This window comes from Pezoporus wallicus, unplaced genomic scaffold (genome assembly GCF_028554395.1).
Source record: "Pezoporus wallicus isolate ANWC-B61680 ecotype Strahan unplaced genomic scaffold, APGP_CSIRO_Pwel_v1 contig_3365, whole genome shotgun sequence".
In the NCBI taxonomy this organism is placed as follows: Eukaryota; Metazoa; Chordata; class Aves; order Psittaciformes; family Psittacidae; genus Pezoporus; species Pezoporus wallicus.
In genome coordinates, this window is record NW_026640883.1 from 852,219 (window position 1) to 877,611 (window position 25,393).

Genomic DNA, 25,393 nt, shown 5'->3' on the forward strand with positions numbered 1-25,393 from the left:
CAGATCTCACAGTTAAAAGAGTGGGAACCAGCTGGCATAGAAACCACTGCGGGCAGAAGAGATGGCCTCACATCCTTGTGACACATCTGCACTGCTGGGAAGCAGCAAGACAGGGTTCAAGAAGCTGGAGACCCTTGAGCAGGCATACAAATGGGGAAGGCGAACACCAGTGAAAGATGTTTTGTTTTCCAGCTAAGAGGAAAGAAGACACAGCCCAGCCCTGCTGCAGTAACTTCATGTCCTTGCCCAGACAGCAAGATCTTCAACTAAAAAAAGCAAGCTTCAACCGTCCTCGACTCTCCCCATCCTCCCAAAGCACTCCTACAACACGATCAGCAAACAAGAGCTGCGTCTGCTCTGTTTCTAAAGCAAAATCCAGCTGCATCCACATTTCCTCTGACGAAGTTCTCATGTAAAAGCATCTCACTGCAGTCTCACTACTTATCATTCACATTTAAGTGTGCATTTACCTTGAGAAACTCTGACCCACAGCCGAATTTGTTCCTAGCCTGCCCTTACCAGACAATCCAAGCATCCTCCAGGGCATTCAGCCACGTCCTCCCTGTGACTCATTATCCTCTCCCCAAGGGCAGGAAGGAAAGCTGTACATAGCATTGGTTTTTTTTAAAGAAACTTTGCTACCAGAGACAGGAAAAGTCCATGCACAGAACTAAACCAAGTTGTTGTCCCCATTCCCCCTCAACCCCCCACTTTAGATCCTTCAGCCTCTTTCTGCTACAGCCTTAACTATACACTTGCCTCTCGCAAGTGTTAACCAAGATGGTGAAACTCATCCCTCAGCTCTGTGCTTTCCCCCAGCCTAACAGGAAATTTGGCAGTCCCCTAATAACCTGCCTGCCACAAGCAATGCTGGGTACTACACAATGGAGGTTGTTCTTGTCCCTTGAGGTTCATAATCCGCACTAGCTCAAGCCTGCTTTTGCCATGGGTGCAGACCTCCAAGTCTAACCCTGCAGAAGGGAACAGCACTAGAGTATTTAAACAAGACCAGGCAGTACCCAGTACCCTTAAACCAGACTTGCAGCCTAGCAGCAAAGCCCATCATAACCATCACATCCTCAAACAGGAGGAAAGGAAAAGTTTACAACCTACTTCATTTAGAGCCATTACAAAAAAAGTAGAGGCTGAAACGGCTTCCAGGCAAATCAAATTTAACTGGGGTCTCCCCAGCTCATTAGCAGGTTGGGAAGGAAGAGAGCAGGTACTGCGATATTTCCTGCATTTAGCCCAGCTTACAACAGAGCATAGCTCAGGCACTCACCGGGCAAGGACAGGGCTGGGCTCTTCTCTAGGCTTGAGGGCTCCTAAACGTCTCTTCCCAAATTTGCCTGACTGCTCAGAAAAGGTTGAGAGCTGAGCCTCCTGCAGCTCCACTGCCCCCTGTTTGAGCACACCTCATTATACCTTTATTGAGAGGACACCATTAGCTACCTCCCTAACAACTTGCCTGCCTAACTTGCTCAGAGCTACCACAGAAATCCAGGGGGATATTGTGTGTCAATAGCAGCATGAGGTGGGTAAATGGAATAAAATGATCTTCTTAAAAACCAGCCTCAGTGCCTCTTTTAATCCAGTTCAGCCCTGCATCCCTACCGAGAGCCACAGGATCACTTCCATGGACCCTTTGTGTTTCAGAGCAAGTGGTCCATACAGAGCACATAGCTATTGCAGCCATTGAGGGGAGACAATGCAAGCCCAGCTTGCCCCTCCTGCTTCATGCCTGTTTAAGACAGCCCTGGAGAAGCTGTTCTCTCATGTAGTTGATCACCACCAGTTCTTGCTCCAAAGCTACAGATGGTCCATCTACCATCTGCTGTTGCACGCTGCATCAGTGCTCACAGTTCTCCCATGCAGTTGCAGAAGGGTGACAGGCCATCTTAATCACTCAGATTCCAGCACCAAGACAGCCCAAGCACTACTATTAATTGCTTTCATTTTGCACTGGGAAAAGATAAGGGGAACAAGCTGGTGGCTCAGCCAGGCAGGATGGCCCACAAGAGGAAGCAAACTGAAGAGGTAAGAGGTGGAATGAGATGAGGATTAAGCAGGGCTGGGAGTGCTCCAGGGCAGCATTGTCACATGCCTGACCACAGAAGTGCAGACATATCCCTGGAAGCAGATCACCCCAGAGGAGGGTGTTGACAGCAGACATAGCGTAGACAGCACTTCACAGCCCCAGAGGGAGAGTGCAAACCCATCAGGGCAAGCCTTGGCTCTGTGCTGGGGCTCTGGCTGCCTGATGCTGCCCAGTCCCTGCTGCTCCCCCAGCACCGAGATCTCCCCCTTACCCAAGCACCAGATCTCTCAGGATTGACCCAAGAGAGGCTTACCTTCACAAGCACAAGGGGACAAATCCCAGCTCCTGGCTTGCAGGGCACAGCACTGCTCTGAAGCATTAGGTGTGTTACAACAAGGTTTTGGTATGCAGGAGGCACAAGGCTCCGGCCTTGCCCCTCCAGAGCTGCAGCCTCTTGCTCCCAGAGGCTGACAACATTGTTTACCCCACCATTACACCAGTGCCTATCATTCATATTAGCCATCAGGCTTGCTTCCACTCCCAAGGCAGGTTTTGGGAGACCACAGGTGGAGCAAATTCCTGCTAGAGAACGTTGGGCTTAACTGCAGTGTGACAAATCCATGCATACAGGGGTAGAGGGTTTTGAGAGCACCAGTACCAGCTTACCTGGTCCTGTCAAATGCTCACTGGGAAGTGAAAGCAGGCAGTGCTTCAGGGAAAACAGGGTTTGGCAGGAAGGTGATCTTCTGTAGGGCCATCTGATGGCCAGAAGGCATCAAAAGCCAGATACTTAAGCAAAACAAGCCCCAGACACTAACATTACCTAGTGGTACCCCTTAAGGAAAGGGTCCATCCCCCAAGTCTCTCCTTCCTCTTTACCTGCTCCTGTTTCTCCAGTGCCAGCAGCCAGAGGCTGCCCTGGCTTTGGAAGCAAGCATCCAACAGCATCAATCCCCCCAGCTCTTCAGGAGCAACTGTAGGGCCAAAGAGGAGATCCTGGCTGACTTGTTTCCTCAGGCTACCATCCACTTTCTACCCTTGCTCCAATTTCAAGCTCTGCTATGCCTTCTGAAACATCACCATATCCATTACCTGAGCAGGAAAGGGCAAAACAGTCCTTAGAGCTTTAGCTCTGCTAAATGCCTCTCTGGTCCCAGAGCCACAGCCATCCATTCCTATACACCAGCTCCCTCATGGCACAGACTGAAAGGGTGGCTGGGCAGGCAGCACACTGTGCCTGGGAACCAAGCCTCACCAGCCTGGGCACTGGAGCTGTGGTTGCTAGCGGGGAGTAACAACAGACCAACCCAATAAGAAACAAGGCAGCCTCTGCCTTCAAGCCTTTCCAGCAGTTTTAACCTTGCTGGAAAAGGGTTCAACCCCACTTGGCTGGAGCTGAATGAGAAGCCAGGCAGCAAATAAAGAGGAGAGAACTCACAAGAGGGTCACAGCCAGCTGAAATGAGATCTTCATCTCTGCTTGGTGAGAACATGATACTTCAGACTCTTTCCCAGAGCAATTCCCTCACCCATGCCCAGCCATCTGGCAGGGCCTCTCCCTCCTCACACGTCTTGGTGAGAGTCGAGGAGGCTGACACTACAGCTCCCAAAATACTTGATCTGCCCAGAAAAGCATGCTTCAGAGCCAGCTGACCCAGACAGAGTTGCTAAGGAGCAGTCAAGCAATGTTTGCAACACAAAACCAGCCAGTACACTTGATAGCTCAAGTAGAGAGCAGATTCTGTTTCACCACTCAATTACACACTTACTACAGGTGAATCCACCACTAGTTAATGCCTAATGCTGTTAATGGCTTTTCTGGTATCTAAAGCAGCAGAAATTACTTGCTAGCATTAGAAAAACATGGTTTTGCTGGACATGTCTCAAGGCAGTAAAGCTTTACTGTCACCCAAGCTAGCTTCAAATCCAGGGAGCTTTCTGATTACCTGGTCATGGAGCACAAAGCCCACTGTGAGCCACAAAAAAACAGGAAAGTGTAAATATTTGAGTACATGTCAGACTGCACATTCTCTGGCAGAGAGATTGAAGCGATCCTGACTACAGGACGGCACAGACCAACATACACAGTGTGCCACAGTATCCAAGTGTGAAACTTCATACAAGTATCTTATGTCTGGAGATCATTTTCACCAAGGCCAACAGTTCAGAAGTGTCACCAAGTCTCCTGTCCACCTGAAGCAGTAACTCGTTAGCTGTGTCCTCAGGTCAGGCTGGCAGCTTGAAATGGTTTGGATGCTTCCTTGGGAAGCATACTGAAAGCCAACACAACTTTAAAAGCATTGGGCCCACAGAAGAGCACATGCCCACTTATTTTACTCAAATAATCAACCAAGACTATTCTTGCCTCATGCCATTGCCCTGTGATCAGCTGCTAAACAGGGAGATCCCATTAAGTCACCTTTTCCTCTCCACTGTTCCAGCACCCAAACTTTCAGACTCTTCTTTCCATCTTTCCTTCTGCCCTGCTCTCCCCATCCCACAAAACCCACAGATCTGCTGCTACTGCTCTGTAGCAACTCCCAAGGGTACAGGGATAAGTACTGAAAAAGCAACATTTCCCCTAACCAAGGGGATGAAGAAACGATGAGTTATTTCCAGTTAGTCTCCCCATTTTGAGCAGACTCTGCATAACTGTCACCCTCTGACAAAGCCCTGCCAAAGGCCTCCCTTGGAAAAAAAAAAAGCTTCCAGGAGTGCTTTGGAAGAGAGAGGTTAAAACTGAACATACTCATCGAGCTAAGGTTTGTCTTCCACAGCTCCAGTGCCAGAGTCAGACACACATCCAGCATCCAAGTAGCTGGAGATAGCACATGGGAGCAGATCACAAAGAGGTTTCTTATTTTTCCTTATCACTTCCATTCCCACTATTCCCAACATAAAATCAGGCTCTGTTTGAGGTCTTTAAGAAAAAGACACCCAGGAGAAGATTCCCAGGTACTTCCTGGGGAGGTGGGAGAGTGGCACAGAAAGCCATGCAGTACAACACAATCACTTCAATCCTCTCCAGCCAGTAAAGATCCTTAGGACAGAGGCACTGGCTGTCTTCCTAAAAGGGATGCTTTCCCTCAGCAAGACGTGCCTGGCAGCAACACAGAAATTCAAGGAAAGTGCAATAGCTGGGTCATTTCAGGACTTTACGTATGGGAGCAGCTTCCCACACCAATGCCACTTAATCATGGAAGCATTTTGGATCTCTCAAGGTAAAGCAGCACCACGGGTTTTTGTTGCAATCTCCCAGACAAAAGCAAACCCACAATGTTCCAGCAAAGCACTCCGAAGAGTTAAATACTTCCACAAGAGATTACTACATCATACCTAGTACAACAGGGTGACACAAGGCAGTAGCCGATTACCAGCAGTAGCAACCAAGGCTGCAGAGAACAGGTCTTGATTTTTTAAAGTCAGCCACAATCCAAGGGGAGGGTTGACCTCTTGGAAGAAACAAGGTCTTGCAGCATCAAGAAAGGGAGAGATGCTGCATGGTGGGCTGAGATGAAGTTTCTGCCACACTCCTGCTCACACACTGCACCCCTGCAGCCTCTCCAGTGGCCCAGAGCACAGCCTGGACCGGAACAGCAGCCTGCCAGCTCCCACACTCGGATAGTTTAGCAGGAGGAACAATCTGCTTCACACTTGAAGCTCAAGTGCCACCATGGCCACAGGTTTCTGTGGACAATTCATGTCACAGTGCACATAGCAACAACCTGCTTCCTGCAGGCAGAGCTGGCACTGAATACCAGGAGCTGGTTACACACCAGTGTCTCCTTACACTGATCCTCTTAGGTATTTGTAGATGGAAAGTTTGGCAAAGCAGGAGAACACAGCCTCTGCTTCTCAGAAAAAGGGGTGAGGCTATTTGCCATCCCTTGTACTGTCTAGTGGTAACATGTAAAGAAAGGTAACCAATACTGAAAGGAGCTTGAAAACAGCCCGCAAGAAAGAAAAGGGCTTTGCGGACAAGAGCAGGAACTTCAAATGAAAGCAATGACACCACAAAGAGCAGCAAAAGCTACATGGTGGAAAGGTTTTGAGAGAGATTAAAAGCAGAGATCAGTAGAAACAGGAGAAACCCACCAATCCACACAGGTCTGTGTTTTTATTAAAAGGGAAAATACAAAAGTTATTTTGGTGGGATCGAAGCAGCAGATGAAGATGGCTGTAAGGCCCCCATTTGTCCCCAGGGTGAGGAGCTGGACAAGAACAGCAGCTGAGGGGTGACACCTCACTTTGGCAGCAGGATAAGCAGCCCAAGTTTCCAGAGCAGACCAATTCCTTCACTGATTCATCTCTGAAGCTAGCAAAAGATTAAGCTCTGAACACAGCTGAGGAGCCAGGAACAGCCCAAGCTGCAGGGCACCAGTATGCAGGCTTTGTAGAGTGTAAAAATGCTGTTCTATAAGGCTTTTCAGCCAGGAAGCAGCATGTTTGCTCCTCTGAGTGGAGCAACTGGTGCAGAAGGCAGCCTGAAAGCAGCCTCATCCCCTCTACACACCATTCACCCAGTCAGAGGAATTCCCCAGCAACACTGGGGATCTGACCCTACTTCCCCCCACACCACAGGGGGGACCTATCCATCAGGAACTACTTCAGTGTCAAGATTCTTACAGCTGCCCAAGCCAACTGAAAAGATACCATGAGCACAGCTGTTACCAGAGCTCATTTTGTGATGGACAGCCTAGAAGGCCTCAGATCCACCTCCCTCTCCAAGAGGTGGGCTTGGGACCACTCCCAGCTCTTGCTGCATAAACACCCCATCAACTCAGCCAAGGGGGAGGCTTTATCTTCTTCAGCCAGAAGACTCCAGTCCTCACCCTGCTTTTACTAGTGCAACACAAAGAAAAGAGCTCCAACTGGCACTGTAAACTGCAGAAATAGCAGTTAATGCGTATTACAGTCAGTCACCCCTTATAAAGGCACTTTGAAGGGGGAGTGAATCTGTTTCAGCTATTCAAAGCAGCAGTCCCAGAAAGCACTGAAATCTGGTTTGGGTCTGGCATCTATTTCCAAGGTCTGTGAAATAGCCCAGACACTGTACGAGGTCAAAACACAAGGAAAAGCCCTAGTCATCACAGAGCAAGTCTTCACTTGACTATCTAAAAACCACCCCCTGCATAACTCTGCTTAAATAGCAGTCAAAACACAACTCGGTGGTGACAGAGAGGTTTGGAGCAGCTACTTCTCCTCTCGCTGCAGCTGCTGAATAACACAGTAGGTCTGAAATGGCTGCACTGCCAAGAATAAGACATGGTGAATGTTACCACAGGGTGACTGCATCAGCAGGCAGGGCACTGGAAACCACCCTGCCTGACACCATCACCCCTTCAGCCTCTCCCTGGGCCCAGATGGCTGCTGCACCAAGGTCTAGACTCTGGACACTCCAAGCTGTCTCCTTTCTTGACTTGTCCTGCTTTCAGCACAGCCCAGCTTCTGCGTTATTATAGCTCCCACCACCAGTCTCATCTTCCTAATAACCACTGTAGGCACCCTTTGCATCAGAGGTCTTCCTCACCTGAGATAAGAATCTCCATGCCCTGTGTCACAGGATCCAAAAAGCTATCATCTTTTTCCTCATCTAAACCCCTTTTCAGACACAGCTCTGTATCAGACACTACTTTAATTGAGCATATTTTAATCTGTACTTTATAGCATTCAGTCCCAGTAATCCCTTCCATGTTGAAACAGCCTGCACAGAGACCCACTCTCTCACTCAGAAGTTCATCCCATATCCATCATTCCCATCCACACAAAGATATCTCAGTATCAATTAACCCAAATCAAGAGCTCCTGGACCCCAACTAGCAGCTCTGCCCAGCTGATCCCCTTCAGACAGCAGTCAGGGGACTAACTTCTATGAGGCACTCACACAAATACATCAGTCAAGTGATCAACAACTTCATTACCACACCACTAGTACCTCATGGTTACTTATATCACTTTGCACACAACTACCAAGCTACTAATCAACTCTTACAAAACACACACAAGTGCTATTGAGTTACAGGGGTGCCACCCTTCCCTCCCACACCACTTAGTATCCAAGTGCAAATCTGCCCCTCTTTGCCCTCCCACAGCAAATCTTTGCAACATAGACCTGATGGAGAGTCCAGCAGCTCATCCAAGGAGCATCATTCCAGCATCCCAACCTTCAGACTTCACTACCATGCACAGATGTTTGTGCTCCTGCAGTCAGATGCTCCCACCTTCATTCTTTCATTCCAGGTTCCACTTTTTTGCCATGCTCTTGCCTTCCTTCCACTAGTCTCCTCCTAAATAGGCAATCCACCCCAATTACTCCTTCCCTATTGGTCTTAGTTTTGCTACGGAGTCTGGCATTTCTGGTATTGTTACGTAGGCAATCTCAGCCTTACATAATATTACTGATACAGTGCGGGTGGCCTTGCAAGGTTCTACCCTACAAGAGTTTCTTCAGTCTCCCCCATGATCTCGAGTTCCTCCTGTTTACATATTTAGTTTACACACTCCAAGACAAAGCATTCTACTTTGGCCTTGATTTCTCTGCCTAGCTCCAGTTTCCTCAGCTGCTGTCTTATCTCATACAGAGACAGTTTCAACAGCAGAGAAACATTTTACACACTGGTTTTGTGCTATCACAGCATCCCATTCCCTCAGCTGCTAGATTACAGGTTTTTGCCCTTGAAGTGCTCTTGGTGTCCTACAAAGGCTTAACTGGTTACACAGCCTGGCTCTCCACAGTGGGTTTCCTCTGTGAACAGACCAGCATCCAGTGCTACAAACCATTTGCTTCTTAACTACTCGTGTTTGAAATACACTTGAACCCACATTCCTGCACATCCAGCACTGAGAAAGTGTGTTTAGAAGCCAGAAAGGCATAGCTTTTTAATGCACTTGTACGACATCTTCCCATGGGATCAACACCCCGAACAGTAAGATAGGGCAGGAAACAGATTATCCAGATTTTAGGGTTGTGATACATATCATCACTTCAGTGTATAAAAAAGCCTTCCGTTACAACAGCGGCACACTATTTCTAGCTCAAGTTCAAGCATCTGAGCTAGAATTGCCCATGAAAATACTGCTCTTACTGCATCCCCCAAGGCAAACAGCTGCAGCATCTGCTGATCTACAACTCTAATACATTTGTTTCATGAAAGAAATCCAGCTACCTTCTGTTATGGTCTTTAGACAATACAGAACATAGCTTGCAAGTAACACCATTGATTTTTTAATGGGAATCAAAAGGCAATCTTCTGCTTCCAAAGCCGCAATCACTCAGAGAAGCCCTTCTATGTCAACTTTTCCAAACTAAAGTGTTTAAAGCCTAACACCAGCCAACAATAACAATTTACATTAGTATCTGTCTAGATAAGTTACAAGCTAAAGCACTAGCATGAATCAAGGCCCAGCCAAGTTATGCTACTCGCATCTATTAGGTACAACAGCGCATGTGCTGGGGTGAAAGGCATCACCTCCAGAGGGATTTAAGCACTTCTGTTTACAAAAATCCAAGCAAAGTGTAGAATACATCAGTCACACACTGCTATTACTGCAGACATTTAAGCTAGCACTAGTACTGGTTTTGCGATTCTAACTGATAAAACATTGCAACAGAGACCAGTCTTTAGTCATAAGCACAGAAAACAGAGAGAGGCATTTACTTGGTGAGTGTGTACTCACATCCTGAGAGAAACCAACCAAGATGATGCCTTCACTTAACCAAGGAGCAAGAAACAGCAGCACACAGAAAGCAGCTTGCTTTCCGCAGTCTCCTTTCACTGACCTACCTTAATGACACGTACAGAGCTAGGAGATGCACCAAAATACCACACTGCACCTTGCAGAAGTTTTCCTGTAGTAACCAGGGTTGCAATACCTGCCTAAACATGCCCTTGTACTTAAGGAAGGCAACAGAAAGCTCATTCCTTCTGCAATTACATTATGTGCTCAGATAAGGAGCTTTAACCCTAGCTACCTGTAAAGACTACTAAAGCTAACACAAGGTACATGCTTCAGCTAGCTAGATGCCCTAGGGAATAAACAAAACAAAGTCCTTGAACAGAAAAGCTCAGGCATAACAAGGGTAAGAAAATACAGGTAAAGGAACAGGTAAAGTCAGCACAGAAAACCCTCAAAAACACTCACCAAAATTTCAGGGTCTTTCCCAAAGCAGTAAAACACCATCCGCAACAGACCTGCAAATTCTGAAGTTGCAGTCTGAATAGCATAGAAAACAGCCCACCACTAAACACTACAGTGATGAGCCCTCCTTCTTCTCTGTTTTACCCCCACACACCCTTTGCTCATGTTCAGCTACAGGTGCCTACACTGGTGGTATTTGTACTTACTGCTCATTCAGTAGGCTGTAATTAAACAAGAAGCCATACAAATGGCTCCCATCAGCACTATTATAAGCACCTGTGCTGTCGTGGGCCTTCACAGTACAAATCCCCATACAGGTTTGACAAGGAGGACTGGGGCTGCAGGGCCAGTGCATCACCACTCAGCACAACTGCTGTGTGGAGCGCACTCCCTGAGGATGCTTAATGCTATGCTCTGCTGCAGGTGATCTCAATAGTTAAATACCTACAAATCACTCCTTAATTGCAAACTCTGTTGACTGCAGTTAATTGCTTGGCTTCTATTTATAAAAATTACCTGTTCAGGAAGCCAACAGTGAGTCTAATACATAGAATCATTGGGAAGTAGTAGGATGCAATGATACCTCTCTGAATATAGCAGTTGGCTTTTGCATTCATTTTCTCTGGTGAAGCTTGTGAATAGTTGGGTGGTAGCAGACATTGCAGTGAGAGTATATGGTGATGTGGATGCTGAAAGCAGCAACAACTGTGTAGATGAGGCCCTTGGTAACATGGTTTAGTGGTGATCTTGGCAGTCCTGGGGTAATGGTTGGACTTGATGCTCTTAGAGGTCTTTTCCAACCTAGCTGATTTTGTAATTCTATGATTCTAACAGGAGTTGCTTGAACAAAAGATCCAAAGACAGATCTTTAAGTAATAAAGGACAACTACAGTCTCTGTGTTCTGAACAACATGGGATGCAATGTGAGTCTTTGGAGAAAAGTATAAATATCTGCTACTTAAGGCCAGAGACAAGTATTTGATGATTATGGGAAGGCCCCCAGCTGCCACGCTTGTTGTTTCATCCCCACTCAGTGCTTTAGAGGCTCTCTGGGAGCAGTGCGAGATGTTCCAGGTGAAAACACACAAATCCGCCGCCTCCATCAGCAGGCACCGTGCGCTTTCCAGGTGGTGGAAGGCTCCGGGGCCCCCCGGGGACGAGGCCTAAGACCACGTTGCCTTCGCCTTCCCATAGGCACCGGTGGCCGCAGCCTGGCCGAGGAGCCTGGTCCTCGGGCCCGGCACCGTTTCCATGGCGACCGCGCCCCGCCAGCCGGACGGGCCGCAGAGCAGCCTGCTCCCGCTAGACAGACCTCACGGAGCGCTTGCGCTCTGAGGGCGGGGCTAATGCAAATGAGGCAGACAACTCCCTGCGCCGTGCCCTCACACAAGATGGCGGCCGGGAGCGGACCGCTTCACTTGCCAGGACACAAGATGGCGTCAGGCCGGAGGCCGCCCCGGGGCGGGGTGCCGTGCGGCGCACATGCGCGGATGTGCCGCCTGGCGGCTGAGCGGCGGGGGCAGCGCCGGTAGCGGACGAAGGTAGGAGGCTCGGTTGCGGTGTACCCCCTTGCTCCAGTGCCGCCCTGGCGGAGCGGGATGGGGGAGATCCCCCTCAATGCAGCAGGGCAATCCAGCTGGGGTGGGGATTTCCCCGCTGTAGTGAAGCTGCCTGTGTGGGGTGAGGGCTTCCCTCCGTCCCTGCGTTGGTAGAGCCCTGGTGCGTGCATCCCCCCCTTACTCTGGACGGTACCATATGGGCTAGGGGTGTCCTCTCGCTCCCAGCTGTCAGTGCCTGTGTGCAGCGGCATCAGGCGTTCTGTCCACGCCGTGGAGCCGGCCGGGGTCTGTCTCCCCCCTTGCCTCTCCTCGCAGCGTCCTGGCAAGAAGTGTCTCTGCCCCACTGTACCTGGAGGTGTGAAGCGGGACTCTGCCGTCTCCCATCACAACCCCAAACTGGCCCTCCACCGCCATGGAGCAGGAGCCCACCACCAGGTGGCTGTGCCTTGCTAGACCTCCCCTCAGCATGAGGGCCTTGCGGATGGGGTGCTGCGGTGCCACCACTGCTTGGGCTTGTCCTCTCAGTGGCCCAAGAAATGGCATCCCTATCTGTGTATGGCATCGCCTGGCTCCCTGCTTTCCTTTCCTGCTCATGGGGTGTCAGCTCCTTTAGCTGGGGATCTGGTGCTGTGGGTTTTAGGTCTAAATGGACAGAGATCTCTGGTGGCCTCTGCAGCTGGGCTTTCCTCAGCCCTTTGCTTAGAGGCATGTGGCCTTGTGGCTGCAGCTGGGGCACTGGAGGAGACTGTGGCTTTGGATGGTTTGCAGAGGTGATCAATCTCCCTGATGAGGTGATGGAGATGTGTAGTAGAAACTCCTGGTTGCTGCACTTGGCCACAGTGGTAAAAAGTTCCTGTCAGCTGGTGCTTCCTGTTGAGTCTTAACAAGGACAGGCAGTATCTGTGCAGTAATCCTGTCTTCTAGCTTCTGTGATTCCAGTCTTGGAGGATGATTTCAATCCAGGTTTCATATTTACTTCCAAATTCATAATTTGAGGCCAGAGTTACCTGGCATTGGTTCCTGTACCAGTTCTGTGAAGGATTAGAGCTTGTAATGACAGTAATATCATGGGGAAACAGTTTTTAATACATCCAACACACTTTCCTTACACTGTAAAACAATTGTTAAAAAAAGGGATGCGATGTGGTGTTAAATGCCTTACCAAGTTCCGGGACTAGGAGATCTACACATTTACCTCTATTAATGAACCTCATAATCTCATTAGGGAATGAGATCTGATTTAATGAGATTGCTCTGCTGGAACACAGCTCTGCACAAACTACCAGCTGGCTTAAGATGTTAAGTGTCATTTGTGTGACAGGTCAGTTTATGTGTATGAGCTCTGCAGGAGTGGTGGAAGAACCTGATGGAAACACATGATTGCCTGGAATAAGAAGGGTGTTACCAAACCTCTCATGATATGGAGGCATCTGTGATTGTTGAATTGGTAAACAGTACTGGGAAACACCCTCATGGCCTCTTCGAAGTGGTCTGTTTCCTTGTCTGATCCTGGTGGTATCAGGTTTTCAAAGGCTTCATTGCTTTTCCATTCAGATACTGGTGTGCTGTTAAGGAGTTTGTTAATGTTTCATGTGGGACGTGTGTTTGGTGTTCCATCAAGGATCTCTAGTGGAATATTTGAGGAAACATGGTGTTAGGTTTTCAGAAGTAGTACATGGAGAAACTGAGAGTCTTGGAAATCTATTTTTCTCTAAGAGGGTGCACAGGATCAAAGTTTGGTCAGAGGAGCCTAAATTTTGTGCAGTACGCATTTAGGTCGCAGCTTTCCTGGGATAGGTATAGGATTTTGAGACACTGTTTTTGGTCCAAATGAAGGGACCATTTGCAGAAACCAATGTGGGAATGAAACTTTCAGTTTTATTGCGAAATAGCTCTGTGGAGGGATGTGCCTTCTTACTGAACACCATCCTGCCAGAGTCTAAGTAGTTCCATGGGGTGAGGTATCTGCGCTTTGGAGGTACCATGTGCAGTTTGGGCAGGAGTGTGCTGAACCTGGTCTGTGCTCACGAAACTTGTCACTGCTGGATAAGCCTGACCAGATGAAGACATCCGTGACTGTTTCCTCTGGCTGAAAATGTGGTTTACACAATCTGGGAGGAATTGATGTGCCCAGCATCAGGCACTGTGCTGGGACAGGTCACAGTATCAGCTGTTCCATGAGTGCAGCTCCAGCCCAGCTTGCCTGTGCATGGGGCTGGAGTGTCAGCACCCCAGTCCTGTGTGGCCATGCTGACTGTCTGGAAATAGTGTCACTTCTTGGGTTGCTTATCCAGCTGGTGGATTTATTGTGTTGCAGATGCAGAGATGCAGAGCTGGTATATTTATCTGTCTGCTTCAGCTAGTGAGCCACACAAAATCCAGAATACGCAGCTGAGGCAGTGTATTGACAGCTTGAGCAAGCACAGACATATCATTAAGTATTACTTGGGATATTCCAGCCTGCATTACCCACATAGTGGGGAATGAATGGGAAGGTCATCCTGTTACTGTGGTCAGGTTTGTAGATGACTGTATCAGGTTCCTGAGTGGCAGCTTCAGCATATTGGAATCATCTGGCCCTGCTTAAGACAGGCTTGGGCCAAGACTCACGTACAAAGCTCTGCTGCTAACTCAGTACAACTGACTTCAGCTGTGGAAGGCTGGAGCTCAGCCTTGTTGCAAGGCCAAAGGGTTGCCGAATTGCCATGGGATGCAATGACTTGTGAATCCAGCTGTGAGCTGGCAAGGAAGTTAGAGCAGATGCTCGAGCCCCAAATGGTGATGTGTTTCCAGCCACCATAAGCCAGCACTCAAACAAACCGGCTCTTTCCTGGTAGCCAGTATTCAAACATCCTTCTCAAAAAGATAACATCTGCAAACGTCACTGGCAGGAGCCAGATGTCAGATGCGGAGGTGGAAGGTTCTCAAATAAAGGCTAGTTGCTTTCTAATTTACAAGCTTGCTGCTTTATGACTGTGCCTTAGAAGTTCAGTGTGAATGAATGATAGCTATTCCCTCCTGCAGCTCCTTTGCCCATTACTGCTTAAAAGCCTAATGTTGAAAAGTTCTGACATACTCCATGAGTAATTCTCCATCCCAAGGAAAAGGTTATGAAAATACCAGTGTGGCAAGCTTAAATAACACAGTGCTTTGGATGTAGAAGCAAAATCATACTTTTTACAGACAACTATGATTTGTTTCGTTTCATCTGCACATTTGCAGATGGGGAGGGGGGAAATATATATAAAATGACTTAACAGCTATCCCAGCAAAGTGAAATCACTTACGAATGTCAGCTGGCTGGAGGGGTTGCACATCTGTGAGGGAGTGACGAGGGAGAAGAAGAAGACGAAGTGCAACTTCACATTCTTTAAACATTCAAAATGAGGTGTCTCTGTAAACTTCAGCAGCTGTGGTTTGTGCAACATGTGCTCAATGAAGCATCATTTGGGTGGATACAGTGTGAAGTGCAGCACTAAGGACCTTAAGCAGGCTTTGCTTCCAAACAGGATTTGGGGAGCAGAGTCAGGTTAAGAATTGCCCTTGTGGATCAGTCCACTGGTCTATCTCACCCCATGTTCTGCCCCACGACAACAGCAGGAGATGTTGTTTATGAGGAGAGCATGTGAGGTTGGCCATTGCCTGTGGCCTTTCCACTTGTCTGCCCCGAGTTTGCGTAGCCCTCGGATTCAGGATGCTGGAGGGGATTTCCCTGCCTGTTCCCTTTAGTAGCTGTTGTTATACAGCTGTTTTCCATTAAATTGTCCAATCCTTTGAACCTGCTTTGGCAGCAAATGTCAGATGTTTGCTACCTGCCAGGTATTTTTGTGTGCTTTAAACTGATTCTGTTGGTTACAGTGTGTGCTCCCAGTTCTTGCGTCCTGGCACACAGCACTTCCACCTTCACCATATCCACTGCACATGGGACATAGACCTTGGTCATGTCCCCCTTTGGCCTTTCCTGTCCACCTGAAGAGTCCCAGCTGCTTAGTCTTTCCTCAGCAGGCAGCTGCCTCAGTCCCTTAACCACTTCAGTTGCTCTTCTTTGTTCTCCCTCATCTGTATGCTCAGGAAATTTGTATTGAGGTTAGATATACATGGTAAGGTCTGGATACACTGCAGTTTCATATTGTGCAGATTGATGCTGTCTGCTTGTTCTCCATCCTGTTCATGAATTGCCCAACGCTGCTGGCTTCATCTGCCATTGAGCCAGTTGTCTGCAGAAGGCTCTTGGTGAGAGACAGAGGACTTATTGATGGGTCAGTTGGCTTCACTCTCCCTTCTTCTTTATCTTTACACATCACAGATTCTTGACTCCTGTGCTATTCATGACCATATAAAATGCAATTTCCCCTTGAGGCTTGTCTGTCTTTAATTACACCTATAAAAGTTCATTGTCTGGCTGAATTCCCCTCCAAGCAGTGTCTTCCTTTCATCTGGCCGTGGGTTTTGGCATAGTGGGGATGTGGAATGGTGGCTTAGCTCCACAAGGGCTTTGCAGTTCGATCCAGTTGAGGTCTAGTGCTTTGGCTGTGAGTGGAGTCTATGTGCAGTTTCAATCTAGTGATGCAACTGATTGGAACAAATGTTGTTCCTAATCCTTCTGAGCTAGTTATGAGGAATTCCTTGGGCTAGGCAGAGCAGATGGTTATTTTTACTTTTCTGATCTTGCCTAGAAGTGCTCAGACTCACGGCTTCTGGGAAGTGCTGAATGGGACTGGTGTTTCATCAGGTTTCATACCCAGCTGTTTATCCTTCCCCTTGATCTTCTGCTTGGACTTGATGCGGCTGATGTTGCAAGCCCAAGAAGGCTGACTTGGTGCAGAATTTCCCATTTTTGATGTGCTCATTCTTATCCTGTGTGGTGAAGTCCCCATCATGTATCTGAGTTGGGTGAATGCAGACCCTGGAGGGCTGAAATAGGAGTGACTTCCAGCCCTTTATCATGCTTTTGACAGTGTTAAGATATCGACCTTGTTGTCACCCATTGTGTGTATGCTGTGAACAGGGCTCCTTATGATGGCACAGGCTGGAGAAGGCACTTACGCTGATTTAAGAACCCTTAACACCTCACCACATACACGAGTGCCTCTAAAGAGGTGCCTGTGTTCTGCCTTTGGTTTGCAGCAAATTGAGTGTGAAAGGGAGCTCAGTCTGAAAAGCACGGAAGTACATGGCGGGAGAATGATGGAGCCATCTCCTGGCTCTGAGCTCCAGTCACTGCCAGCCTGAGGAGTCCCCTTATATCTCAGCCTTCTGTGAACATACAGCAACCTGTGCTTTTCCACTTGTTTTATTTCCATATATATTTCCGCATCTTTATTTCAAACACTTATCCTAAAATTCATGCCACTCTAAGATGAGCTGGACAGCTGCTGGTTGCCTTTATGACATGATGGCAGCATGTCTGCTGCATGCCATCATGTTCTGGTTGTCTCTTCATGCCACAAAGCAGCAACACTGCTTGCCATAAATATCTCCTGAGTCAGCCCATTTGCAGTTAGCTGTGACTGCCTGGGGAAAGCAGCATGTGCGTGAGGTTACATCATAGCTGTTGGCATTTTTATGTGGCTAAAAATGTACCCTGGTACCTAAAACTGTCAGTGACGAGGTGTGTTTTTTCTGAAGGCTGCTTTGTTGTTTGCAGCTCTGTAGCTTGATTCCTCATGTGAAGAGCTGGAAAGAGCTAATTGGCTACTTGTGAGATGAGGAAGAACATCACAGGGTAAAGGACAGGGCAGCCTGGTCATGAGGAGACACTTGTACCTCTAGGAGCCCACAGCCTGGCCTCTGCTTAGTGAAACAGCTTTAGTGGAGCAGACAGCTTTTAGTCTCTTAAATCCCCTCTAATCCACTTTTGAACAGCTCCTCAAAGCAATATGAATTCTGATCTCTGCAGGCAAAGACTGACCAGTTAATTTGATTCAACTGTTAATTCATTTAAAGAAATTGAACCTGGTTTAATTGAATTTTTTTTTTCCTGTAGGAGCAACAATGGATTGGCCCCAACAAAGATGTTGCAAGTGTTGGGATAAGACATCCCATCTGAAATGGAGGTGATCCAGGGAGCTGAATGCTGACTGCACCAACATGGGGTTGCGACTCGTGGCTTGTATTTTCCGTTTGCCCACTGCAGTGATCTATGGGTCCTTGTCGCTGTTTGTTTCCATTTTGCACAACGTGTTCCTCCTGTACTACGTGGACACTTTTGTCTCTGTTTACAAGATTGATAAACTGTCCTTTTGGATTGGAGAGGTTAGTGTTTTCCATATGCTTCTGCCCTCTTAAGTAAGAAATGGTGAAACCAAACCTGCTTCTCCCTTAGAAGTGTGAATGGAAAGCATTAGCAGCAATCACAGAATCACAGAATCCTAAGGGTTGGAAGGGACCTCAAAAGATCATCTAGTCCATCCTTCCTGCAAGAGCAGGGTAACCTAGAGTACATCACACAGGAACTTGTTCAGGCAGGCCTTGAATATCTCCAATGTAGGAGACTCCACAACACCCCTGGGCAACCTGTTCCAGTGATCTGTCACTCAATAACAGTGTTCCCCTTTGGAGAGGGAGCAAGGGAGCCTTCCAAGTGCTGGCTTGGACTTTTCAGGGTTTCCCACTAGTAAAGATAGAACAGGCTGGGATAAAAAACCCAGAGACTGTTCTTAAGACTGCCTTTCCTCTGGGGTCATTGGGGTGTTTTCACAAGCAGTGAATACCACTGGCCCTGCTGTGTTAAATCTGGCAGTTGCCCCAGACAGCAGAATCATCCTGTGGCGTGAGGCAGGCAAGGTGTTCTGTGATGGTTCTTGCTGGTTTTTCACTGTGCCAGCTCAACCCTGCTCGCTTCAGTAACAGAACTGACAGGAGCTGTCCTGTGCTTTGTTTCACTGTCCTGTTTTCTTTCCTAGACAGTGTTTCTGATCTGGAACAGCCTCAATGACCCTCTGTTTGGCTGGCTGAGCGACCGAGTGTTCCTTAGCACACAGCAGTAAGTTAACTCCCGCTTCCAGCAGAGGCTTGGGAGTTGTTTAGTCTTTGGGGGAGATGATGTGAAATTGGCAGCTTTAAAATGATGGTGTGGGAATAGTTTCTGAGGCATGGAGCTTTTAAATACCTCTTTTTCCTGGCATCTCTGATGTTCAGTACTCTTTGCATGTTATTTCAGGACCTGGCTGTCACACACTTACGTGGTAAATGTGACCCTAACCCTTAACAATCATATGAGTGGTACAGAGCTTAAAATATGGTGTCTGAAATACCAAGCCCCTGCTGTATAAGCAGACCTCTTAGTGGGGTGTTGAGGAGTGTCTGTACATGGTTTGGGAGACACAGTGAAAGGACACTTATTTCCACCTGGAATTCCTGAGGCTAGTTATTCCCAAACTCCCTGTATCATGGATCACTGTTGGCCATTAGCATTTCTCATGTATTTACAGCAAGCTTTTAATGAAAATCATGGTGTAGCTTCCTGGAAATAGTGAAAAGTTCAAGTGCTCATTGAAATTATTTACATGGTGCAAAGCACAGACAGTGCAGCACTATCAGGGAGAAAAAATATCCCTTCATGCTTTTTGGCTTTCTTAAACCCATTTTTTCTGTGTATTCGCATTAGCTGAGAAGGTATTTGATGTGGGTGTTTGTTATATAAGCAAAAGCTTATGCCACTTATACCACTCCCTCAGAGAGGGAGAATCCATGGTCATGCAGGGTTTTGTCCAGGTGTCTAAAGTTTTTTGTCTTCTGTTGCAGGCCTGGAGCAGAGATTTCCTCCCCTGAAGTAGTTCTGAAGAGACTCAAAGCACTAAGCCACAATGGCCCCCTCTTTGCCATCTCTTTCCTGGCTTTCTGGGTTGCCTGGGCTCATCCTGGTTTGCAGTTCCTTCTTTGCCTTTGCATGTATGACAGCTTCCTCACCATGGTCGACCTCCATCACAATGCCTTGCTTGCAGACCTGGCTGTTTCAGCAAAAGACAGGACAAGCCTCAACTTCTACTGCTCCCTCTTTAGTGCCATAGGCTCCCTCTCTGTCTTCACGTCCTACGCAGTGTGGAACAAAGAGGACTTCTTTTCCTTTCGCATATTTTGCGTCCTGCTGGCCCTCTGCTCCATCGTTGGCTTCACCCTGTCCACGCAGCTGCTCCGCCAGCGCTTTGAGTCTGGTGGGAAAGCAAAATGGGACCAGGAATCAACCCTAAAAGAGTAAGTGTCACCAGTTCTGCAGCAGGGACCAAGGTCTGGCATAGATCCGTAGAGTTGTTACGCACTGCAGCAAACTCAATCTGTGGGAAGATGCATGACGAGGCAAACTTCTGTTAATCCTCTGTGGTTCTTGTCTGTTGATACAGTATTCAGAATCACCTCTGTCACACTGGCTCCTAAATAGGACAGAACTATCTCACGACACCCCTGGCCCAAACTGGAGTCAGAGCCCTGACCTGCCGTATGGCCATCTAGTATTTGGAACATGAAATGAGCACCCAGTGAGGCCTGTGAGTGGCAAAATATCAGAAGCAGCTTATCATGACAGCATTCCTGCTCAAGCATGAGGCCATCTGGGTGCCCATTCCCTCTGGAGTGGGATAAGCAAATGTTTCTTATCCTTTTGCTTGCTTTAGCTACCTGGTAGTGCCTGGGCTGTTGGAAGGCCACAATGCAGCTGGTTTGCCATGTTCAGCTCCCTTGCTTTTCTTTGGGCTGCCTCACTTGTCATCACTTGTTATGAGCTGCCAGCATTATGCTGCAGTAACACAGCAGATCTTGATGAGAAGTGCCAGGTGAGCTAACCACAGGGGTCTGGCATATATGTAGTGGAATGGTTAATAAAAGGAGGATGCTTCTATGGACAGGTATCTGAACTTTGAGTTTGGAAGACAAATGCTGAGAGAAATGTTGCCTGTAGTTCTTGCTAGCAATAAGCAAACATTAGTGTAGACTCTACTGTTTTGATTTGGCTCAGGGAGAGGGATGATTGGGATGGGAGCTGAGAGACAGCTCTGCATTTACAAAGGGAGAGCTTGTGGGCTCTCCCCTGCTTGGTGCGAGGGATTTATGGTTGCTTTTTTATCTCTCCCTCTAGGCTGTACATTGAGAAACCATCCGTGCCTCCAGAGAAGAGAATCACCCTGGCAGAGTATCTGCAGCAGCTCTCCCGGCATCGCAACTTCCTCTGGTTTGTTGGCATGAACCTCATCCAGGTGGGCGCAGCAGCGATTTGTGTGATTCAGAGGCCGAGTGTTGCCTCTGCCTGTTTGAGGTGGTGATTCAGCTGTGTATGAGTTCCCCCAGAGGGGTTTCCAGTGCCCACTTGCTCTTAGAGCCTCCTGCAATGCCAGCTGATTCACCAGCTGGTAGCCACTCTCCCTGTTGTGACCCAAGGATACTTCCTGAGCAAGCTGTGAGGTGCTGCTTCCTGTCTCTGCAGCATAAGCTGCATTATGGGGGCTGGCTGAGCTCACCACAGCCCATCTGGGGTGCAGCAGCACAAGGCCTGGCTCGTGGTGGGGATGAGTTCAGGAGTGCAGTTTGCTGGCGTGGCTGTCAGCAGTCTCCTTCTCCTTTCCTGAGGCTCACATCACTGTTCTCACTGTCCAGCTGGATCCTCCTCCCAGCTGGCTTTTGCCATTTCTGTTCTTCATCCTCTCACTGATTACTACCAAATGCCGGCAGCCTGCCCAGCTTTGTGCTGCACTCACAGCTCCCTGTCTCCCTGGGGATCCCTCACTTCTCCTCAGGCAGGCTTTTGATGCTGGTCTGCATCTTTGCATTCAACCCTGTTCCTAACAGCTGCCTCCTCCCTCCTGCTGCGCCACTGTCTTCTCCAAACCCTTGTGGTCACCACTGCTGCCTCCTTGCCCTGACTTCCCCCCGCAGCTGGGAAGCAATGCTGATCAAACAGTGGGCATGGCTGGTGGTGCTGCAGCTTTGCAGTCTCAGCCTGCAGTGTTGTAACCTCCACAGCCAAGCTTTCGCTCTGCTGAAGTTCTGCAGGCCCACCCTGCATGGTCTCTTGGCACAGGGCTCCCAGGATAACAGAGCCCAGAAGGCTGTTAACTTTTTCTGCTCTCTAACTGCTGCTCCTGCTGACCAGCTCATCTGCATGCTGCCTTCACAGGTTTTTCACTGCCACTTTAACAGCAACTTCTTCCCTCTGTTCCTGGAGCACCTGCTGTCAGACCAGATCTCTGTCTCTACAGGATCCTTCCTGCTCGGTGAGTCTTAGGTGGGACTGGAGGGAGCAGCCAGGTTAGGACCTGCCTCAAGCCTGGGTTTGCTCTTCCCAAACTCACATGCAGGTCTCTGGGCTGTAAGATTCACATGTGCACGTGTCCCACATGCTTCCCTGGGACCTCTGAGTTGTTCTTCATGAGCACAGAAGTAACCTGAAGCCTTTTCTAGTGATGAGGAGCCCAGCATGCTGGACTCTGGCCTAAACTCCACAAAGGAGGTGTTCTGAGCATTAGTGGCTGCAGAGGGTGTCCCAGGGATGCAGCAGGGAACACAGCCCTGGATCTAATCCCTTTAGCTCTGTGGCCTGGACCATTTCCAGGCTGCCACAAATATGTGGGCATTGGTCCTAGAGTTACCAGGGGTACCATGGGAGGGTTCTGTGTGAATCAGGACTGGTCACAGTGTCCTGTCCCTCTCATTTCTGTTCCCAGCCCCTGTGTGACACTGGGCAAGTCTTTTCTTCTTTCTTGCCTGGGCAGTTACTGGAAGAATGCTTCCCTCTGTAGGAAGTGCATGTGTGTTGTGCCACAGAGCCACTGGGTAAATCTGCTGCAGCCTTCTGTGTGTGCCTGGGGCTGTTCTGTACCATGTGTCCTACAACACACATGGGCTGATGACAGCAGCCCTGTTCTCTTCCAGTATCCGTCCTAGGGGCATGGTAGATACTGAAACCCTGTCAAGCTATTTGTGCCTCTATCTCTGCTCAGGTGTTTCCTACATTGCCCCCCACCTCAACAACCTCTACTTCCTGTCCCTCTGCCGCCGCTATGGGGTTTATGCTGTGGTGCGAGGACTCTTCTTCCTGAAGCTGGCTCTCAGCATTGTCATGCTCCTGGCAGGACCAGATCAGGTGTATCTGCTCTGCATCTTCATTGCCAGGTAGGCAGCACTCCCTTCCCCTGCTCTCTGCCACCTGGGGAGGAAAATGACTTGTTTCTGTCTTGGGGAGAGGAGCCTGGGTCACACAGAAGCCATGTGGCTCCCAGCTCTGACAGCACCCAAGTGTGGGATGGGTCACTGCAGAATCCTCTTGCTGTGCCTGCAGCAGGGTGAGGGGGGACAGAGACCCAGCAGGGGTGGGGGCAGCCTGCAGCAGCCTTTCCCAGCTGCTGAGCTGAGCTCCTCTCCTCTGCAGCCTCCCTGCGATGATAGCCCTGAGCTTGTCCCCAGAGTGTCCCATTCCCAGGCCTGTCTGTGTGGCAGGTCAGGACTGATCCAGGGCATCCCTGCAGGGTACGCAAGGCTTGTTAGTAGCAGTGTTCCCCTCCTCTAACCAGGGCTTCTGAAATTCTTAAGCATGGGGGAACCTTTCTCATCCTCTTTGTGTTTCCTCTGATCTCACTTGCTCCCATAATTTCTTGATGTCCCTACAAAGTGCTTTGTCTGTTGTTCTGCAGCAACCGGGTGTTCACAGAAGGGACCTGTAAGTTGCTCAACCTGGTGGTCACCGACTTGGTGGATGAGGATCTAGTCCTGAATCGCAGGAAGCAGGCGGCCTCAGCGCTGCTCTTTGGGATGGTGGCTCTGGTCACCAAGCCCGGCCAGACCTTTGCCCCTCTGATTGGCACCTGGCTGCTCTCTGCATACACAGGTAGGGGTGCTCCCAAAGAAGGCAGTGGGGCAGGAAAGGGCAGACCTTGTGAGTTCAATGTCCTCCACTATGTCCTGTATGGGTGCAGAGGGCTGTGTCTGGTCTCTGCATCTCTGAAGCCATTCACTTGGGGTGACAGAGGTCTATCCCCACTGATCCCAGTCTCACAAACTCTACTCTGACACCAGGTTACGACATCTTCCAGCGCAACCCCTTGAGCAACGTGGTGAGTGCCCAGCCGAAGCTGGAGTCTCCTGCATTCCTGGAGCCAACGCTTCGCCAAGGCTGCTTTTACCTCCTTATCTTCGTACCCATCACATGTGCACTGCTGCAGCTCCTCAGCTGGTCTCAGTTCACCTTGCATGGGAAGCGTCTGCAGATGGTGAAGGCTCAGCGCCAGAACCTGACCCAAGGCCAAGCACCAGAGGTCAAAACGATCTAGGGGTGCCCAAGCCCACAGGGTATGCCTGGGTGCAGGCTGGTGGGCTGAGACCGCCCAATGTTTACAGCTCCACTGTGAAATGCTGTAATGCCAATCTTTATCCATTCCAAGAGGTGGCCACTGGGGAAAGCAGAGAAGTTCAGCATGAGGGGCCTGGGGTAGATCACTTGGCCACAGGAGCAAGAGCATTTTATCCTGACCTGTTGCAGGAAGAAGCGAGGAGGTGCTGGGTTGCAGTGTGTGCTAGAGACAGAGAACCACAGGGAGCCACGGCCTGTGGCAGAGCGAGAGAACTGCACAGGGAGTCCTTCCTTGCTAGAGCCCTGCAACTTTGGGCAGTGGAGCAGGAGGCTCCTGAGGGACCAAGTGACTGAGGGAGTGACAGCAGGAGCCGGGATGAGAGGACCCTGAAGGCCTTTCCCAGTAGATGCTATAACCTCTCACACATAGTGCTGCAGTTCTTGGACCAAATCCACTAAGGCATTTCTTGTTCCCAGGACAATACCCTGCACAGCCAGGGTCTGCTGGCTGCGCTTGTTTTATGCCAAGTTCCCTCCTTCGTAGCCTTGCAGAGGGAGTTGTTGCAGGCTGGGAAAGGCACTGGGCTTGGAGCCTTGAGCTGTAACATGGCATTTGGCATCCTGCTGCCTGTGTTTATCCCTCCTCTCCTCTCCACAGCCCTGTCTTAGCACAGTGTCACACAGCTGAGAGCCCACTCTGGCAGGGACTGTGGGGCTGAGGTCAGAGAACCAGCCCCTAACCCAGCCATGGAAGTGCCTCTGCCCAGGGCCCTCCCAGGTGACAGTGAGGCAGCCTGGCACCTTCCCCTCTCGCAGGGGGAGAGCACAGCCTGGAGGAGACACCAGGACTTGCTTTTGTGCCTTCGATTCCTCCTTGGAGCCTTTCTGAGAATGCTGGGCTGGCACAGGGCTGGGATTTTAACCCCTGTGAGGAGAGACATCTCAGATGGTCTCCATTTGAAACGGTGCCCCAGAGCGTGACCAGATCCATGGCTGCCAAGCCATGCACCGGAGGAGAGCAGGTGGTTTTGGCTGGGGGGAGGTAGTCACCAAAGGGATCCCTGAGGTCAGGGAGTGTCTCTCCAGTTCCTGCATTGCATTTGGGGGTAGGCAGAAGTGATGTGCCAAAGCAGAGCTGTGCCCTGTGTGCGCCTGCAGCAGGAGGGGCATGCAGGCGGTATCTGAAGGTGTATGCATAGGGATGTGCTGGTTAGTGCCAGGTTCCCACAGGTCACCCACAAACCTGCCATCCTGCCTCAGGACACGGCTGCCTTCTGTCTCAGACCAAGACGGTTCCTGCTGTGAGGCTTCTGTAGCTCTTGTTGTTCCAGTCATTATGTGCAACTTACCACAAGGTTTGGGAATGATTCTTCATTTCATA

General features: G+C 49.3%; 1 protein-coding gene across 3 annotated transcripts in view; it reads left to right on the forward strand.

Annotated features, from left to right (window-relative positions):
* MFSD13A (major facilitator superfamily domain containing 13A) overlaps nucleotides 1–24,240 on the forward strand; it is a 32,579-nt gene extending 8,339 nt beyond the window's left edge. The window contains exons 1-10 of one of the 3 annotated variants that reach the window (XM_057421043.1): nucleotides 11,702–11,717; nucleotides 13,057–13,182; nucleotides 17,722–17,990; nucleotides 18,641–18,720; nucleotides 19,482–19,931; nucleotides 20,809–20,926; nucleotides 21,844–21,940; nucleotides 22,667–22,838; nucleotides 23,357–23,550; nucleotides 23,739–24,240. In XM_057421043.1, coding sequence (XP_057277026.1) covers nucleotides 17,826–17,990; nucleotides 18,641–18,720; nucleotides 19,482–19,931; nucleotides 20,809–20,926; nucleotides 21,844–21,940; nucleotides 22,667–22,838; nucleotides 23,357–23,550; nucleotides 23,739–23,992 — 1,530 coding nt within the window. In that variant the 5' untranslated portion in view covers nucleotides 11,702–11,717; nucleotides 13,057–13,182; nucleotides 17,722–17,825 and the 3' untranslated portion in view covers nucleotides 23,993–24,240. Of the gene's footprint in view, nucleotides 1–11,581; nucleotides 11,718–13,056; nucleotides 13,183–17,721; nucleotides 17,991–18,640; nucleotides 18,721–19,481; nucleotides 19,932–20,808; nucleotides 20,927–21,843; nucleotides 21,941–22,666; nucleotides 22,839–23,356; nucleotides 23,551–23,738 lie in introns of those variants that run through there. The other 2 variants (XM_057421044.1, XM_057421046.1) reach the window with 2 other exon arrangements.
* The last annotated feature ends 1,153 nt before the right edge of the window (nucleotides 24,241–25,393 follow it).